Source organism: Oryctolagus cuniculus, chromosome 11 (genome assembly GCF_051225735.1).
Source record: "Oryctolagus cuniculus isolate XC-2025 breed Fujian yellow rabbit chromosome 11, ASM5122573v1, whole genome shotgun sequence".
Classification (NCBI taxonomy): Eukaryota; Metazoa; Chordata; class Mammalia; order Lagomorpha; family Leporidae; genus Oryctolagus; species Oryctolagus cuniculus.
In genome coordinates, this window is record NC_142877.1 from 59098814 (window position 1) to 59118828 (window position 20015).

General features: G+C 48.1%; 1 protein-coding gene, 1 long non-coding RNA gene and 1 other non-coding gene across 4 annotated transcripts; 1 reads left to right on the forward strand and 2 right to left on the reverse strand.

The window, feature by feature from the left end:
- The first annotated feature begins 11013 nt into the window (after positions 1–11013).
- Positions 11014–11085, forward strand: LOC127491218 (small nucleolar RNA SNORD61). The gene has a single exon (XR_007919808.1). It is a non-coding gene; the product is annotated as a small nucleolar RNA SNORD61 (small nucleolar RNA).
- A 2393-nt stretch (positions 11086–13478) lies between these two features.
- LOC149123492 (uncharacterized) lies at positions 13479–15434 on the reverse strand. The gene is made up of 2 exons (XR_016216814.1): positions 15299–15434; positions 13479–13766 (listed from the first exon to the last, which is right to left on the reverse strand). It is a non-coding gene; the product is annotated as an uncharacterized LOC149123492 (long non-coding RNA).
- Positions 15435–15719: 285 nt separating this feature from the next.
- CNPY2 (canopy FGF signaling regulator 2) lies at positions 15720–19850 on the reverse strand. Of its 2 annotated transcripts, none has more exons than XM_002711077.6 (6): positions 19238–19850; positions 18612–18724; positions 18391–18506; positions 16486–16689; positions 16227–16323; positions 15720–15880 (listed from the first exon to the last, which is right to left on the reverse strand). In XM_002711077.6, exons 2-6 carry the CDS (start codon positions 18697–18699, stop codon positions 15837–15839), a joined length of 549 nt encoding a protein of 182 aa, XP_002711123.1. In that variant the 5' UTR covers positions 18700–18724; positions 19238–19850; the 3' UTR covers positions 15720–15836. The 2 variants fall into 2 exon arrangements, with proteins under 2 accessions (XP_002711123.1, XP_069908522.1); XM_070052421.2 differs by having other exon boundaries at positions 19325–19801.
- Between the last annotated feature and the right edge of the window lie 165 nt (positions 19851–20015).

Below are 20015 nucleotides of genomic sequence, written 5' to 3' on the forward strand. Positions count from 1 at the left end.
GCTAATTAAGTGTGGCTGCCGAGGATGGGGGAGGGAGAGTAGGTGGCTAAGCGTGTGCCTGAGAATTCAGTTAACTTCCTTCTTTGGGTTTCCCTTTGCCCTTAACACATTTGGGGTTGATTGTAATGGTAATGCTAAAGAAAAAGCTCCAGCACTCAGGCTTTGAAGGTCCTCGGGAGCCAACTCCTTAAATATGTCATCGTGACAACTGATATTTGCTCGTTCCCCCTGCACTTTGCCTTGCTTCCTTGAATAATGTCTGGTTAAAGACTTCATGACCATGGAGATGACATCATGTGGAAAACAGGCTGTGATGGCAGAAGAGTTAGATGCTTGGTGGAGAACATTTTTAGGTCAGCAGAGGAGGCTACATTAGTCCAGATACCAACACACCTGTGTGGAGAACAGCCTAAATTTTCAGTGCTCTTTGTCAACTGTCACTTCTGTCTAAGGCCAGGAAATCAAAATCTTACAAACGCTCCTGTAACATGAAGGCTTCCAGGGCACGTCAGAGCCGCCAGTCCTAGTGTGAGTGGCGTGAGGAGTCGGACAGGTTAATAGGTGGAGGAGAGCTCTTTTTTTTTTTTTTTTTTTTTTTTTTTTTTTTTAAGATTTATTTATTTGAGAGACCTAGTTACAGAGAGGCAGAGAGAGAGAGAGGTCTTCCATCCACTGGTTCACTCCCCAAATGGCTGGAACGGCCTGAGCTGGGCTGATCTGAAGCCAGGAGTCAGGAGCTTCTTCCATGTCTCCCACGCGGGTACAGGGGCCCAAGGACTTGGGCCATCTTCTACTGCTTTCCCAAGCCATAGCAGAGAGCTGGATCAGAGGTGGGGCAGCAGGGACAGCAGGGACGTTAACTGCCGCCCACATGGGATGCCAGCGCCGCAGGAGCCAGCGGCCTTACCCATTACGCCATAGTGCTGACCCCTGGGACTGTCTTGCAGATGCCTGAACTCATGTTTGTTTCAGAGACAGTCCCAAGTAGTTCACTGTTGACGGGCACTATTGGCCTAAAGTGGGGTTTTTGGGTAAAAAGAAAACTAAATTCAAATAAACTAAAATCTAGAGATGTCTAGTAAATCTCATGCATGAGAATTTGGTTCAACAGTACCTAGACACTGGGCTTAAAGGAATTTCTTTTGAATCTAGGAAGATCACTGACTTAAAAAAATTGCCTTGTAACTTGCCAAACTTGCTTTGTGACTTGGTTTAACAGATGTGGATGAGATAGAAATGGGTAATCACTGCTTATTATAGGCCCTAAGGTGTATTTTGCAATCTCTGGCTTATGTCACTGATTTCCAGCTAGAGTTTTACAAGCAGGAGTTGAACTCCATATAAATGTAATTTTGACCTTAATTCAGATAAAGTATGATAAAATATCAGCATCTTAAGTCATCTAGGTGTAATTGCTAAACATAAATTGGGCAAAGGTAAGTGAAATAAATGTTTCTAAGTGTAAATGTTGGTACTCTTAGCACTTATACTCTATGGAAAAACTATTTGGCTTTGTTAACAAATATGCTTTCATAAACTGCCTGTGAAAAATAGTTCAACACTGCTTAAATGTAATTAAAGCTGAAATCTGAAGTGTTATCTTATGTAGAAAATGTTGTCTGGGGCCAGTGCGCCTCTCTTTGTGTGCCCTGCCTCTGCCTCTCTGTAACTCTGCCTTTCAAATAAATAAATAAATCTTAAAAAAAAAAAAAGAAAAGAAAATGTTGTCTTAATCTAGAGATTTTTAAAGGGTTATTTCAAAAAGGAAATCAATAGGAATATTTTAACAGTTTTAAATCTCTGATTTTGAAATCTGAGCATCTCCTTTTAATAGTTTTTAATAGGTGACTGTCAGTTTTCTAGCCAGCTCCAGTAAGCTCTTTTCTCTTTCCTACTTCTGACTCTGTTAAAATTGTTCCAAGTTATGAGATATGATTCCCATGTGCTCTTTTTTTTTTTTTTTTTTTTTTGACAGGCAGAGTGGACAGTGAGAGAGAGAGACAGAGAGAAAGGTCTTCCTTTGCCGTTGGTTCACCCTCCGATGGCTGCCGCGGCCAGCGCACCGCGTCTATCCGAAGGCAGGAGCCAGGTGATTCTCCTGGTCTCCCATGGGGTGCAGGGCCCAAGCACTTGGGCCATCCTCCACTGCACTCCCTGGCCACAGCAGAGAGCTGGCCTGGAAGAGGGGCAACCGGGACAGAATCCGGTGCCCCAACCGGGACTAGAACCCAGTGCGCCGGTGCCACAAGGCGGAGGATTAGCCTACTGAGCCGCAGCGCCGGCTTGTGTGCTCACTCTTATATTTAAGGTTTTATTTCCTTCCAATTTTTGGGATGACCAAAGAGACAGAGATTTTGTGTTCTGTTGAAGTAATCTGTGTTCTCTTAATGTCGGTGTTTAAATTCTGATTGTTTAAAAACAGCTGAGTTTTAAGAGTTACATTGTTTAGATATATAATTATTCTTTTTTTTTTTTTTTTATTTGACAGGTAGAGTTACAGACAGTGAGAGAGAGAGAGACAGAGAGAAAGGTCCTCCCACCATTGGTCCACTCCCCAAATGGCCGCTACGGCTGGCCCTATGCCCATCTGAAGCCAGGAGCGAGGTGCCTCTTCCCGGTTTACCATGCGGGTGCAGGAGCCCAAGCACCTGGGCCATCCTCCACCGCCCTCCCGGGCCAAGCAGAGAGCCGGACTGGAAGAGGAGCAACCGGGACTAGAACCCGGAGTCCATATGGGATGCCGACGCCGCAGGCGGAGGATCAACCAAGTGAGCCACGGCGCTGGCCCCTTAAATATATACTTATTCTACAGCATTTGAGTGATCACCTTATAACAGTGATCAAATCTGGTCTATGTTATGTCGTCATGTTAAGGGGTCCTGTTTAACAGATATTTTAAACTTTTTTGGCATCTTTGACAGGCATTCAAAAAATCAAAGTTCCAAATTCTTTGGACTTTGATATTTCAGTTGGGCCCCTGGAAATATCAAAGGATATATATCTCATATTGTAGAAGAAACCAACTATTAAGACTATTTGGAATATATTAAAGTAAATATATAAAAAATATAAATATAAATTTTATTTTATAAAAAGAAAATTAAATGTCACGATGTGAAGTGTTGCTAAATTGTAAGTTATGATAATGTAAAATGCTACTGATTTAAATGTCTAAAAGTTACAAAAGTCTAATATTTTGTTGTTATCAGACATGATGCTTATCTTAATGAGAAAGGCCCTGAGTCCTAAAGGGGATAAATGCTTTATAAAATCTTACAGGTGCTTTCTAAACTACCGTGTGGAGTAAGCAAGTGTTGGTTAATAAGTTTATAATTTTAACCATGGCTATTTAAAGTCTTTTTAAAGTCTACTGTTTTTTTTTTTTTTTCTTCTATTCACTGATTCACTCCCCAATTGGCTGCAACGGCCAGAGCTGCGCTGATCCGAAGCCAGGAGCCAGGAGCTTCTTCCAAGTCTCCCATGCAGGTGCAGGGGCCCAAGGGCTTGGGCCATCTTCTGCTTTCCCAGGCCATAGCAGAGAGCAGGATTGGAAGTGGAGCAGCCGGGACTAGAACCAGCGCCCATATGGATGCCGGCGCTTCATGCCAGGGCTTTAACCCGCTGCACCACAGTGCCACCCCCAAAGTCCACTGTTTTGTATTCTCCAGACACTAAAAATCAGATTTCCTGCTTATGGAAGTTAGAACATTGTTGGCGGCTCTGGGTTTAGATGTGTCCTCTTTTAGTTTCCACAGGATTTCTTTATCCCTGACCTCTGTTGTATTCAGTACTTTGAGATAGTTCTGTAAGCAGATAAAGCCAAGAATGGACTACAGAGTCCAACTGAGAAAAAGTGTGGTTCATTTAGGTTACTAAGAGCAGGAAGTAATTCTTATTTATTGATGGTAATTTTTAAAAAAACCAAATAAAGATTTTAAGAAGGTAATACTGAAACTGCTTTATTGTTCTATCCTGTAATGTTATGTATTATAAGTATGTACATAGGGGCTGGCGCTGTGGTGTGGCAGGTAAAGCTGCCACCTGCAGTGCCGGCATCCCATATGGGCACTGGTTCAAATCCCAGCTGCACCACTTCTAATCCACCTAGGAGCTGTGGCCTGGGAAAGCAGTAAAAGATGGCCCAAGTCCTTGGGCCTCTGCACCCACGTGGGAAACCTGGAAGAAGCTGCTGGCTCCTGGCTTCCTATCAGCACAGCTCTGGCCATTGTGGCCATCTGGGGAGTGAACCAGTGGATGAAGACTTCTCTCTCTTTCTCTCTGCCTCTGCCTATCTATAACTCTGCCTTTCAAGTAAATAAATAAATCTTTAAAAAAAATGTTGGTAAGAAAGAAACTAAAGGGGGCCAGCACTGTGGCACAGCAGGTAAAACCACCACCTGTAGTGCCAGCATCCCATATGGGTGCCAGTTCAAGACCCAGTTGCTCCACTTCCAATCCAGCTCTCTGCTATGGCCTGGGAAAGCAGTAGAAGATGGCCCAAGTCCTTGGGTCCCTGCACCCACATAGCAGACCTGGCATCTGGCTTGGGATTGGCCCAGCTCCGGCCATTGTGGCCATTTGGGGAGTGAACCAGCAGATGGAAGACCTCTCTGCCTTTCTGTAACTCTTTCAAGTAAATAAATAAATCTTAAAAAAAAAAAAAAAAGAAACTAAAAATGTTTCATTGACATATCTGTGTTTAGGTTTGCTGGTCAAACAAGTTACACTTGTGTTAGATATTTAAGCAATGTTTCCAAATACATGTACTCTTATCTTGAAATTTATAAAAGGCATTCGTCCTTCTGGTAAATCTTTTCCTAAGTTGTTATTTAACAATTAAAATTGCTTGCTACGTTTTCACTTGATATTAAGCTACTAAGAGCAAGCAATCTACAAGGCCTGATTTGTCTCCTCATTTCTCCTCTATTCTATTCAACATGGGAAACTGACTATTCTAAAGGATTCTCTGCCAGCACCGCAGCTCACTAGGCTAATCCTCCGCCTAGCGGCGCCGGCACACCGGGTTCTAGTCCGGGTCGGGGCGGCGGATTCTGTCCCGGTTGCCCCTCTTCCAGGCCAGCTCTCTGCTGTGGCCAGGGTGTGCAGTGGAGGATGGCCCAGGTGCTTAGGCCCTGCACCCCATGGGAGACCAGGAAAAGCACCTGGCTCCTGGCTCCTGCCATCGGATCAGCGCGGTGCTCCGGCCGCGGCACGCCGGCCGCAGCAGCCATTGGAGGGTGAACCAACGGCAAAGGAAGACCTTTCTCTCTGTCTCTCTCTCTCACTGTCCACTCTGTCAAAAAAAAAAAAAAAAAAAAAAAACTCTCCAGGATGTACAGTTTGATATTTAGACCTTATAAAAGGGATGGCTTTCCCGTGGGCACAGTAAACAAGCAAAACCCCCCTTTTCTTTTTTTTTTTTCTTTTTAAAGATTTATTTTATGCTATTTGAAAGACAGAGTTACAGAGAGAGGTAGAGACAGAGAGTCTTCCACTCGCTGGTTCACTCCCTAGATGGCTGCAACGGCCGGAGCTGTGCCAATCCAAAGCCAGGAGCCAAGAGCTTCCTTTGGGTCTCCCACAAGGGTGCAGGAGCCCAAGGACTGGGCCATCTTCTACTGCTTTCCCAGGCCATAGCAGAAAGCTGGATTGAAAGAGGAGCAGCCGGGACCAGAACCAGCACCCATATGGGATGCCGGCGCTTCAGGCCAGGGCGTTAACCCACTGTGCCACAGCGCTGGCCCCAAAACCTCCCTGTACAAATAAAAAGTTTTAATTTGAAGTCTTTACCTTCAAAATTTATAGACCGTTTGCATAAGGTGGCCATCAAGTGTGATCCTAAAGTGAGGACGTAGCTCTCCTTGTGGCATCATCTTATCTCACAGGGAGAACACTGTCAGAACACGCCTGTGACTGTAGATTTCTAGCTCAGGCCACCAGAGGTTAGGGAGGGTACTGAACACCCTATTGGCTGACATTAAAAGCTCCTTCGTAGTCTACCAGAAACCAGGAGGAAAAGAAGCAAGCTAGGCAGTAGGAGCAACGTAAGGACAGGTGGCAGGACAATTAGTAATAGCTTTTTTTTTTTCCTCCAAAAAAACATTTATTTATTTGAAAGGCAGAGTTAGTGGGGGGAGAGGGGAGTCTTCCATATGCTGGTTCACACCTCAAATGGCCACAATGGCCAGGGCTGGGCTGATCTGAAGCCAGGAGCTTCTTCTGGGTCTCTCACCTGGGTGCAGGGGCCCAAGGACTTGGGCCATCTTCCAGTGCTTTCCCAGGCGCATTAGCAGGGAGCTGGATTAGAAGTGGGGTAGCCAGAATTCGAACTGGCACCCACATGGGATGCTGGTATTGCAGGCAGCAGCTAAACTGGCTATGCCACAACACCGGCCCCAATAACAGCTTTTACCCAGTGATCTGCCATCAAGGAGCCCCCCAGGCCAGTCCACTCCAGACGGCATTGGTTTTTGATGTGGAAAGCCAGGAGGTCGCCAGCCTCTGAAGAGCCTGGTTGGCTCTGCCAGCCAAGAGCTGGGTCACTGGAAACAGAACTGCCCTGGAATCGAAAAGTTCCCAGGTCAGAGCTTGCTGGCTCTAAGCTGAAAAGCCCTTCACTCTGCCCAGCTTCCAAAGTAAACACTGCTGTTGTCGGGATGGCCTAGGGTCAGTACACTGCAGGCAGAACTGTAAGTCTCCTTTTAGAGATGCCAGCTCTCTTCCCCAGCCAGCTAGGTAATGGAAATCAACAGGGTGCCTTCCCTAAGGAGGTTCACACCTCCCGTATGATGTCTCGTCCAGAACCCAACATGAAGAGACACATAGGTCTGGACCCCATATATACCTGGCCAGGCCTTAACACCCACCTGATTATCATCAAGCCCCTCCTCTCAGTTTCTATTTTTCTTTCAATGGAAAAACTTTGTTAGGTCCTCTAATAATGATCCTGTCCTCTGTTTAGACTCTGTATTTTAATCTGCTTGTTAGATTCACTATCTCCAGACCTGAAACAGCGAGACTTCTAGATGGCCATGCACATGAAACCTCAGGTGGAAGCAGCTTCTCCACAGCTCCTGCTCGAACCCCGTCTGGACTGCCATTCCCTACCCTGCCCCTGGCTTTTTATCATGAGCAAGCCAGACAGGGCAAATAAGATTACAAATCAGGTCTTCTGATGGGTTGTCCCCACCTTGTAACTAATGACTGTGGTTTTCCTCCCGACATTGTGCTTAGAAACCCCACTACCACCAGCCTCTTTGGGTTTTGCCTCTCCAGGAGCCCCACTCCTGGCCACTGCACCAGGTCTCTGACTTTAATAAATCTTGCTTTTATCTCTGCCTTGTCTGCTCGGACATTCTCCTTCCATGGGAGACACAGAACGGAGGTAACCTTTTGTCAGTTTCCTCTGACACCACCATTTCTTTTTCTTTTTTCTTTTTTTTTGACAGGCAGAGTGGACAGTGGGAGAGAGAGAGAAAGGTCTTCCTTTGCCGTTGGTTCACCCTCCAATGGCCGGTGCAGCCAGTGCACCGCGCTGATCCAAAGCCAGGAGCCAGGTGCTTCTCCTGGTCTCCCATGGGGTGCAGGGCCCAAGGACTTGGGCCATCCTCCACCGCACTCCCGGGCCACAGCAGAGAGTTGGCCTGGAAGAGGGGCAACTGGGACAGAATCCGGTGTCCCGACCAGGACTAGAACCCGTGTGCCGGCCCCGCGAGGTGGAGGATTAGCCTACTGAGCTGCGGCGCCGGCCAACCACCACCATTTCACCTGGAATGCTGGGTTTCAGTCTTTTTTTTTTTTTTTTTTTTTTTTTGACAGGCAGAGTGGACAGTGAGAGAGAGAGACAGAGAGAAAGGTCTTCCTTTGCCGTTGGTTCACCCTCCAATGGCCGCCGCGGCCGGCGCGCTGCAGCCGGCGCACCGCGGCTGGCGCACCACGCTGATCCGATGGCAGGAGCCAGGAGCCAGGTGCTTTTCCTGGTCTCCCGTGGGGTGCAGGGCCCAAGCACCTGGGCCATCCTCCACTGCACTCCCTGGCCACAGCAGAGGGCTGGCCTGGAAGAGGGGCAACCGGGACAGAATCCGACGCCCCGACCGGGACTAGAACCTGGTGTGCCGGCGCCGCTAGGCGTAGGATTAGCCTAGTGAGCCGTGGCGCCAGCCGGGTTTCAGTCTTAGGGCTACCCCAGTCACAGAACCCCACACGGCCAGTCCACCCTGTATCTAGCCACAAGATCAGGAAGTGGACACTCACTCTTCATGCCACATCAGGCATTCGGCCCCCTCCCTGTCCTATCGCTCCCTCTGAGCCTCTGGGCATTTCTCCTACTTGGCTGTGTTCTGTCCTCTCTTACCCTGTGCTCCCCAGAGACCGCTGCATGACCCATGGCACTAAAGTGATCGTCCACACCATGAACTCCTCTGGGTAGACAAGACCCCTGGACTTTTCTCTCCTTGAGTCTGTCATCATCACTGACTCAAAGGCAGAGGGGAACTGACCCAAAGAGCAGAGCTTCTTATCTATAAACCCCAAGCCCCAAGTGAACAGCTTTTTTTTTTTTTTTTTGACAGGCAGAGTTAGAGACAGACAGAGAGAAAGGTCTTCCTTCCTTTGGTTCACCCCCCAAATGGCCGCCACGGCCGGCGTGCTGCGCCAATCCAAAGCCAGAAGCCGGGTGCTTCCTCCTGGTCTCCCATGCAAGTGCAGGGGCCCAAGCACTTGGGCCATCCTCCACTGCCTTCCTGGGCCACAGCAGAGAGCTGGACTGGAAGAGGGGCAACCAGGACAGAATCTGGAGCCCCGACCGGGACTCGAACCCGGTGTGCCAGCGCCGCAGGCAGAGGATTAGCCTAGGTGAGCCGCAGTGCCAGCTGTGAACAGCCTTTTTAACTCTCTGAGACATGGCAGTAACAACCAGGTTCACCGGTCTCAGGATCCATTTCAGCCAGCTTTAGATAGACCTCATTTATAAAGACAGTTTCATAGCCCAGACCTCAAAAAAGAAAAAAAATGTTGAAAGCCTTATTCTCCCTTCCCCAGTTTCCTCATAGTTGGTGTCACACCTGTCAACCAGTGCTCCCCAGGCCTGGGGATCAGACAGGTCTTAGGAAAGAAGTCCACAAAGAGAAGCCACACAAAGTCCCTGAGCAGCACGGACCGCAGCCAACTCCCCGGCGACTTCAAAGCTTCAGTGATCAATATTTGCTCCCAATTTAGCATCTCACAGGGGATTTCCTCCTAACCCTAGAATAGTCTGACCTGGTTCCTCCCCTCCGGTTAATCATCCACAGAGACTAGCCGGCAGACCAGAGGACTGAACTCTGCTGCCCCAGGAGACAGGTGGCACGCTCAGGATGAGGCTACTGAAGGGCCAGCTGGGTGACCGGAGGGTGACCTACTTTGGAGCTTTTGTGATTGAAGAAACAGTGAGGGACTGCAGTGTTCTCAGCCCCTTGACACAGGGTCCCAGAACACAGCCTCGCAAAGCCTTTATGGACTTTTTTGAAGTTGTCCAGTCCTGATACCCACTACTGTGAGGGCAGTGAGGAAGCCCAGGGATCAGAGGGGCTAAACGGGAACTCACAGAAGCTGGCGGAGAGTCTCTTTCTGAGCACGGTGGAGGCCTGGGCACATAGTAAGTTAAGGGAGACGTTAAGAATAAGGCAGGTAAGTGAGTGCTAGGTCCAACTAGACAGTATTTTTTAAAGTTCATGGAAAAGTGGAATAAAAAATGTGAGCTGCTTTTGGTGCAAAAACATTTTTTTGATAATATGTGGGACATGCATATTATGAAAAAACTATGCGTGCATTTCAAAATTTTCTTTGTGCCCAAATAAACGTTTTATTTCTTCCATGAACTTTTTGAAGTACCCTCATACAACAAAGTGCCTGGTAACTAAAGGAGCATTAGAGAAGATGAGCACTGAGGTCATCCTGACCTTGGGAGGATCTCTTTAAAATGGGCAGTGACAATGGTGCTCTCTGGTGGCCAAAGTGGGACAATACAGCCTGAATTTAAATCCTTTCAAAACTGCAAGGATAAACCCAACTTAATAGCTTAATAGCTAAAGTTTGAGTAGTTACTATTACCAGAGGCTAGCCAAATATGGTATATGTATTAATTCCCAATAACATCTATGATATTTAGGTAATATTAATTAATACTATTAATTAATATTAGTTAGTTAGTGTGTCTAAAAAGGGAAACCAAGGTTTGGATGAAGTATCCCATCCAGGGTCACGGCTCATAATTGGCATAGCCAGAATTCAGACCCAAGCCAGCCTCACTGCAGAGCCTGTCTCTTATCTACTAAGCTTTGTTGTTTATATGATGATTGAATGTGAATTATCAGCTGTAACTCAGTAAGAAGGTTTTTGAATCACTGTCAACTGGAAACATGAGCTCAATGTGTGGCTATATTTAATGATATTTTAAAAGAAAAGGAACCCTGCTCTTACCTTTAAAAACTTTGCCTATCTATACCTGAAAAACATGATCGATGGTGACCTCCAGAAAATATATAAAGGTAGGAGAGACAAAGACTTAATACCTAAAATGGCCAGAGGGGTAAAGTGGACTTCTTCAGGGAAACAGACCTGAATGGCAGAACAGAATGACGCAAGGCTTTTCCGCTACAGCTTACTAGAATCAGAGGGCAGGCATGCAAACTTGGAGGTGGTCTCCAAACAAATTCTAAGTACTGCTTTAAGGGCCAGTGTTTGGTGCAGCAGTTAATACTGTCTAGGATGCTCTCACCCCACATGGGAGTGCCTGGTTTGTGTCCTGGCTGCTCTGCTAATGCACACTCTGGGAGGCAGCAGGTGACGGCTCAAGTCCTCAGGTCCCTGCTATTCATGTGGGAAACCTGGATGGAGTTCTTGGCTCCCAGCTTCAGCCCTGGCTGTTGTGTGGGCATTTGGGGCAATGAACCAACTGATGGACAGTTTCTGTCTCTGTCTGCTTTTCAAATAAATTAAAATATATTCTTTAAACCTTTAAAAGTACTTTACAGAGCTATGATGAATTTGATTGCATTGATCATCAGACATGATAATGTATTTTGTCCTCTAAGAAGTTCTGAGCTTTAAAATAATAATAATAATAAAGTACAAAGCCACTGGAGACTACATGGAGGGAGGTACAGCAGAAAGACCACTGCCTCACACATAAGATGACCACTGGAGTTGACAAATGGCTCCTTGCTGCCTAGCAAGATGCTTAGCCTCTCTGAGCTTAAGAGTTGTAAATGAGAACATGTGTGGCTGTTATTTGCATATTCAGCTTCTCATCCCTATCCTATATTTAAAGGATTCTTGTCCTTGCTGTGACTCCTTCTCAACAGTAAAAAATTCCTCTAAAAGTTATTACCAAAGGATCGTGTTTTCAAATAAATTTTCCTAGTTACACCTGGAGCTTTATTACCATGGAAGTATTTAAGTTCTAACATTTATTCGAAAGGCATAGAATGACGAAGATCTTCCATCTGCTGGTTCACTCCCCAAATGCCTGCAATAGCAGAGGCTGGGCAAAGCCAGGAGCCAGGAATGCCATCCAGGTCTCCCACATGGGCATGAGTGGCAAGAACCTAAGTCCCTGAGCCTTCATCTACCTCCCAGGTGCATTAGCAGGAAGCTGGACTAGAAGTGGAGCCCAGGCACTCCAATACAGGATGTGGGCATCCCAGGCAGCAGTGGCTTAATCTACTGCACCATAATACCTGCCCTTCAAACATTTCACTGACAAATTATATGGCATCTAAATTCTTTTTTAAAAAGATTTATTTTATTTGAAAAGAGTCAGAAAGGGAAGTCTTCCATCTGTTGGTTCATTCCCCAAATGTCCGCGATGGCTGGAACTGAGCTGATCCAAAGTCAGGAGCTTCTTCTGAGTCCCCCATGTAGGTACAGGGGCCCAAGCACTCAGGCCATCTTTTACTGCTTTCACAGACCATAGGAGAGAGCAGGATTGAAAGAGGAGCAGGTGGTACCAAATGGATACTGGTGCAGCAGGCTAGGGCTTTAACTCGCTGTGCCACAGCCCCAGCCCCAGCCCCAGCCCCTACATCTTTAAAGTGTAACCAGATTTGCAGGGTTAATAGTATATGCTTGGGGCTAGTGTTTAGCTTACCGGTTAAGACACTGGTTAAGATGCACATTCCTATCAGAGTGCCTACATTCTGCCCCAAGTTCCAGCTCCTGATCCCCAGGAGGCAGTGGTGGTAGTTCAAGAGGTTGGGCTTTTGCCACCCACACGAGAGACCTGGGCTGAGTTCGCAAGCTTCCAGTTTCTAGCTCTGGCCATGCAGACATTTGGGGATTAGCAATCAGCAAGTGACAGCTCTCACTCTTGTCCCCCCCCCCCCAAAAAAAGTACATGCTACACCCAATGTTGGGCTGGAATAAGTTGATAAGTTGTTATAGTAAGCCTCCAGACAGGTTAAGACTAATTCATGGATTCATTGTGGTATGAACTTAGAAATGTGTAGCATGTATCCTTATAACCTTCTGAGGAGCAAATCAAGGTAACTTCTACCCTTTCCTACGCAGGACGTATCACTGTGGCGGACTCTCAAGCTGGAGAGTTCTTAATGGCTGTACCTTGACAAAGCAGTGAGTTTCATCACTAAGTTTATTACGGGGGCCAGGAAGGTTGTGGCACAACAGGTTAAGGCCCCAATTGTTAACACTTGCAACCCGTACTGGAGTGCTGTTCAAGTCCTGGCTGCTCTGTTTCCAATGCCGCTCCCTGCTAATGCACCTGGGAAGACAGCCCAATTACTTGGGCCCCTGCCCCCCTATTTGTGGGATACCCAAATGGAATTCTGGGCTCCTCGTTTTAGTCTAGCCCACCCCTGGATTTGAGGCCATTTGGAGAATAAACCAGCAGGTGAAAAATCTCTTTCTGTCATTGCCTTTCACGCAAACAAATCTTAATAGAAAATTTATTAAAACTTGTAATTTTTGTTTTTGGTAAAAGTCTCAAATCTCCTATAAGAATGTTTTTATACTTCTACAGTCGTATCACCCTGAATACTTCTGACAGACCTAGCCTTCTGGAAGAGAAAGGAATGTTTAGACATCCAGCAGGCAGTGGAAGAATCAGGTATACTCTCTGGAGTATGAAGAATGTGAATATTACTCATATGCATCACAGAAGGAAAAAATTTATAAGAGAAGGGTGTTTGGTGCAGTGGTTAAGATGCTACTTGGAACATCCACATCCAGTATCAGAATGCCTGGGTTTAAGTCCTGGTTTTGCTTCCAGTTCCAGCTTCTTTGAGTATCCTGGAAGGCAGCAGGTGATGGCTCAAATACTTGAACCCCTGCACCTACGTAAGAGACCTGGATTATTGGGTTCTGAGCTTCAGGATTTAGCCTGGCTCAGTCTCGGCTGTTGTGGGCATTTGGGAGTGCAAACCAGAAGATGGAAGAATGATCTCTGTGTCTCTCTGCCTTTTGAATAAACGAAAATAAACAAAAAATTTTAAAAGCTTCCTTAGAACTGGTTTGGGAAACTGATTCGACAGGACAGAGCATTGCTTTGGGCTGATGAGAGAAGATGGAATTAACACCAGGCTCTGAGTTCTGTGAACTAGCACCACAGAGCCTGTTCTGGGCTCATGTGTTAACGCTTTCAGAGGCCGTGGTCACCTCCTACACCTCCTTGGTCCCAAGGAAGGGTTTTCTCACCAGCAGGATAACGTGCAGGGAGTAGGAATTCCTGTAGATGACACTGTTAAATGAAGGAGGTACAAAGAGGCGGACACCTTGAAGGAAAAAAGAAGGGAGGCCAATAAATAAAACAAGAGCTTTCCCAGTTAAGGAAAAAGACTTTTATAGAACTGTACACATTATTATGTATCAAAAACAAAACAAAAACGTCTGATTAAATAGATGAGTTATAAGAGTCATTGTTTTCACTAGCAATAACATTTCATAGCGATGTGTGCTATAAGGAAGCTTTGTCGAATACCTAACAGATTTTTTTTTTCCAATTTACTTTTATTTACTTGAAAGGCAGAGACAGAGACAGATAAGCAGATAGACAGAGATTGATCTCCCATCTGCTGGTTCACTCCCCAAATGCCTACAACAGCTGTTGCTGGGTCGCGCCAAAGCTAGGAGCCCAAAACTTTATCTAAGTCTCCCATGTGGGTGGCAGGGGTCAAGTACCTGAGCCATCTCCGCTGCCTCCCAGGGTCACACTAGTAGGGAGCTGAAATGGCAGCACAGCCAGGACGTGAGACCAGGCACACGGATGTGGGACGCGGGCTCCAGCAGCATCTCGATCACTGCACCAAAAGCCCGCCCCGCTGAACTTTGATACTGCTGGCCAGGCCTAGCGCAGGGTACTAAGAACGATTTAAATCAGAAGCTACTCTGGCTGCACTAGATCAGACTGGCACTCGGGAAAGCAAGATCCTTGCAGATCCGGTTTTGTCACTGAACAGTAAGTCAGTAACCATGGCCTCCCTTGGCCTTGTTTCTCTGCCTGTAAAATGGGCAGACATGAGCCAGATGACCTCCAAGGTCCCTTTAGATTTTCTTTTTTTTTTTTTAATTTATTTATTTATTTATTTTTTTATTTTTTTGACAGGCAGAGTGGACAGTGAGAGAGAGAGACAGAGAGAAAGGTCTTCCTTTTTGCCGTTGGTTCACCCTCCAATGGCCGCCACGGCCAGCGCGCTGCGGCCAGCGCACCGCGCTGATCTGATGGCAGGAGCCAGGAGCCAGGTGCTTTTCCTGGTCTCCCATGGGGTGCAGGGCCCAAGCACTTGGGCCATCCTCCACTGCACTCCCTGGCCACAGCAGAGAGCTGGCCTGGAAGAGGGGCAACCGGGACAGAATCCAGCGCCCCGACTGGGACTATAACCCGGTGTGCCGGCGCCGCTAGGCGGAGGATTAGCCTAGTGAGCCGCGGCGCCGGCCAGGTCCCTTTAGATTTTAAAATGCTTTAAATAAAAAAATAAAATAAAAAAAATCCTTGTTCAAGTGTTCCCTCCTTAAGGCATTCCTGAGACAGAAGTGTTTCATTCTAAACCCTGAGACAGCTACACTTCAGAATCAGGGTGTTTAAGAAATTCCCCTCCACCCCCTGCAGGAAGAAAGGTACCCTTAGATTCTAATTCCTGAGCCTAGTGCAGAATCTCTAAACTTAACAGAGTCCAGACTGACAATGGCTTGTGACAGAGATGAGAAAGACCTGCTCTTCCTTGCTGCTGGCATCAAATCTTAAAGCTTATGCTCACATGCAAGGCCTTTCACGCAATAACATGGCTTCCCTCATCTCTCCCCTTACTTGTCAGCTGAGCTGGTCACATCCACTCTCCCCTTCCTGTCTCTGCTCTTGCTGGTCCCTCCATCTGCAAGGGCAGGGAAGGAACAAGAATGCATGAGCAGTATTTCCTCTAAGACCGAGCTCTGTTTTACGTGCTTTGTTGGCATGGGTACAAGGAGTTTATAGAATTCTATACTACCACCGGCGTAGAGGGTCCTCTCTTCTCCATAATTAGAATCTAAGCACACCGTTTCGGGTGGGCAGTGAATAAATGCTTACCTAGTTCATGAGTGGGGCGTAACCTCCGAAGGCAGAGTGAAAGGTTCAGAGCCCTCTTTCTGTTGCCCCAGTCCTCAAGCTCTCCCTTCCCTATCTGTAATCCCCGATGTTCAGGCCTAATGGAAAGGCTGACTCCGGGCATGCAAAGACAACACATCTGCACTTTTGGTTTCATATTTTTTTTCAGTTCATTTCGGTAAAAACATAATATAAAAGGCAATGCCACCGTCTTCCCCTCCTGGGGGTGATCCATCAAGTCAGTCTGGGCTGCTCCAATGGTTCATAGCTCATCGTGAGATATGTGCAGGGCATGGTCACACAGATCTGCAAACAGTACATAACGATTGGAAGGGAAACGCCACTTTCATTCTGACACACACCACTAACAAGGAAATACGGTAAGCCAAACTGACGCACACACCAACCACCATGCTTGAGAGCATATGCTTAGAAATGACAAAACATGCCCCTCTGCACCACCCCCGCCCCGCACCCTGCTTCTATCTCCAATCTGAAAGCAGACAGAGAATGGAGAGGAACACTCCTAGTCCCTAAGCCAAGGGGCAAAGGAAATGGAAACCAACTCTTGGGCTATTATCAGGTTTCCCAAGAGAAGGTAGCTAGGTTCCATAGGGCGGTGAGAACATGAGATAAATGGGTAGTAGCTTACCTGTTCGCTTACTACAAAGTTTGTCTTTAACATTGTCAGCCTCTCGGGAAAAGAATTCAATGAGTTCATCCTCATATTCTTCCACGATGCTCTCACACTGCCAACCCAAAGGAGAGACGAGTGATACAGGGCAGCAGGAAGAGGCCTCCTGCCTCTACCTCCAGAGACGAGGACAAGGACATTAACCCAACTTTCTACTTGAGCCGTCCAACAGCCCTCCCGATTTCCAAGAACGAGTTACCCCCGCGCCAGAGCTCACCGCAAACTTGAGGGTGCCGCTGATATCCGAGTCGATGCGGATGCCCTGCAGGTCCAGTTCGCTGGATTCTCCGTTGCGGCCCACCACGCGCACGTAGTTCTTGCGGTGGGTGGAAGGATCGATCTGTTCCCCATACTCCTTCATGCGGTCACACACTTCCTCAAGCAGCTCTGTGAGGTGGGCCTCGGAGCGGGCGTAAGGCACCTGGAAAAGTCCTCAGCCTTCGGTCACTATCTCCTATGTCTGCGCGTTAGTAATTTATATCCTTACTCTTCCTTCCAACTCTGGCTCAACTAACTTATTCTAAAAATCCTTCCCTAACTAACACAGTATGGCTATATTTGTATAGTTTCAAAGTACTTTTGAATATATGGTTTTATCTTTACTGCATGGCACAAATAAGACATGTAGCATTAACTCCAAATTATCAACTCTGATCAATGGTGTTCTTTTCCTTTGAATTCATTCTTATGACTGTAGGTGATCAATACTCATGTTTACCAACTTATTATAAAGAATATTACAAAGGCTTCAGATGAAGAGAGGCACAGAGCTTCCATGCCCTGAGCACCATCCTCCAGCCACCCAGAAGCTCTCTGAACCCTGTCCTTTTTGTTTTTTTTTATGGAGTCTTCATTATCTATGTGTGATTGATTAAATTTTTGACCATGGGTACCAACCCAACCTTCAGCACCTCTTATCACTCCTTGATAATTTATTTATTTTTTTTTAGTATTAGAATGAAACCAACATTTGTTTTCAGTAGGACAGCAATAGAGACGCAAAACAGGCTTTGAGGATGACAACTATTAAAACAATTCGGCCGGTGCTGCGGCTCACTAGGCTAATCCTCCGCCTGCGGCGTCGGCACCCGGGGTTCTAGTCCCGGTTGGGGTGCCGGTTCTGTCCCGGTTGCTCCTCTTCCAGTCCAGCTCTCTGCTGTGGCCAGGGAAGGCAGTGGAGAACGGCCCAAGTGCTTGGGCTCTGCACCCGCATGGGAGACCAGGAGGAAGCACCTGGCTCCTGGCTTCAGATCAGCGCAGTGCCCCAGCCGTAGCAGCCATTTCGGGGGTGAACCAACGGAAGGAAAACCTTTGTCCCTCTCTAACTCTGCCTGTCAAAAAAAAAAAAAAAAATTTCACAGGGGCCAGCAGTGTGGTATAGCATGTGAAGCCGCCGCCTGCAGGGCTGGCATCCCATATGGGAGCTGGTTCAAATCCTGGCTGGTCCACTTCTGATCCAGCTCTCTGCTGTGGCCTGAGCAAACAGTAGAAGATGGTTCAAGTGCTTGGGCCCCTGCACCTGCGTGGGAGACCCAGAGGAAGCTCCTGGCTTTGGATTGGCACAGCTCTGGCTGTTGCAACCAACTGGGGAGTGAACCAGCGGATGGAAGACACCTCTCTGTCTTTCTCTGCCTCTGTCTCTCTGTAACTCTGCCTTTCAAATAATGAGTAAATAAATCTTTTTTTAAAAAAAAGGTACATAAAAAAACCCAAAAGCTTCATAACCTTAATGTTTACATATTGCTCACTATGTACAGCTTTGTGTGTGTTACATTTTCAGCTGAAATCAATTTCCTAATTACAAGCATAAGACCTTTTATTCTTTTTGAATGAAAGTCTGTATGTATCCCAGTGCTAGGGAGGAAACAGGAGTTACACGAATTAAAGATGTATAAAGAAGAGGGCTGATCAGGGCTCCCAGTGACAAGTTCTGTACAGAAACAGAGTATTTAGGGGTTGGAGCCAGAAAGAAGGCACACAAGGGATAACCTCATGAGACAGAGCCCAATCTTCCAGGGACCTCTCTGAGTTAGTCTTCATTTCTGTAAAACCAAAGTCCGTCTTAATGAGCTGCGTTCTCATTCAAAGCCAGAGTGAACTCTCCGGGGGAACTAACAGTTACCTCCACCACCGACTGGCTGCCGTCTGGATTGATCCGGAAAGATCCCATCTGAATGGTCTTCTTGGGGTCCACCTGGGCAATCTCCCACTCGAGTTCATCCACCAGAGCCCTGCAAGCTGGGTAAGAGGGATTCGCATTCATTTCCCCCCAGGCCTTGGGTCTCGAGCCCTGCCCAGAGTCCACTCCCTCCCCCTTCTTATGTTCTGTGTGCTTTTCTTTACCTCCACAGTGTAGATCCTGGCTCCTCCGAGCCCAGGCAGTTCCCAGCAGGGCCCCAAGAAGCAGGGCCAGCCAACCCCAGCCTTTCATCTTTAACGTAATGGGGTTGCTCCACCTGAATTTGGGTGGGGGAAAAAAAAAAAAAACAAAACAGAGTAAGGAACCGACTCTACTTCCCCTGCACCCCCCACACTCCACCTCTCCATCCCAAGGCCTTCCAGAGCCTCCTGCCATTCTGACTGCTTTCCAGGAAATGGCTGGGACACAAAGAAGCTCCTCTGCGCCGGCGCTTGAGGGCTGACCCCTCCGGAGCGCAGGGCTTGGGGCTCAGGGGCAGGTGAGTCCCTAAGTGTTGGTACGTTACCATTAGCGGCCAAGGGTTCACAGGGCTATGTGGCAGCTACGGGACGGAGGCCGGTGACCGTGCGAGGGGCCTGCGGTCAGGCCAGGCGGCCGGCGAGCAGAGCGCTCAACAACCAGGGCCTGACAGGATCCTGCACAGAAGATGCCCGCATGCCCTCCGCCAGCCTCCAAGGGACTGCACGTGTGGACCAGCCCCCTTTCTGAGGGCTCCCCCATTGCTTTCGCTGCAGCCCGTCCCCAGCCCTTAGCGCCGCACGCGTCCCACCTCTGCTCCCAGGGCCGCCGCCGTGGCCCAGGCGCTGCAAAATCGCCGGACTCTCACTTTGGCCTCGGTGGCTCCCGAGCCTCGCACCTGGCTGAGGGGGGAGCGGGGCTGTCCGTGATCCTCCAGAGCGCGTCGGTGCTTTCTAGAAACGGGGTGCCCAGGCAGCCGCCTGACCCAGCTCCCTGCACCCTAACTGGGCGCCTAAGCGGGGCTCGGGTTGTGTGGCCGGGCGAGCCCCCACCACACAGCGACCCTAAACCCGCCCCTGCAAACTCTCGCGCGAACAGGCAACGTGGGAGCGGCACTGAAGTGGCGAGGACCCCGGTGGCTTGCAGAAGGACCCAGACTTGCGTGGCGAAGGGCTCCACGTGACTGGCCGCCGGCGGGTAGCAGAACAGGAGCGGCGCCAGGCGCGGACGGAGCCCGGCGTGTTACACGGGAGCAGTGAGGCGCGAGCGATGCATCGCTCTAGGTGGGCTAGGGCCTTCAGAACCCCGGGCTGCGGCTAGCCAGCCAGACGACCTCGCCTCGAAACTACATCTCCCAGAACGCACTGCAGCACCAGCTGACCCTTTCGGCAGCTGCTGGCGTCAGCAGATGCCCTGGGACTTGTAGTTTTGCGGCTTACGCAAACCATACCACGTGTCTTCACAGCAGTCTGACCCTAGGGTACTGGGCATCTACAGCAAACACCTAGTGTTGTCCAGGAAGGGAGTAATTTCACTTCTCCCGTATCCATAACTTTGGACCCCGAAGCTTTACCTTCATTCCCGGATGT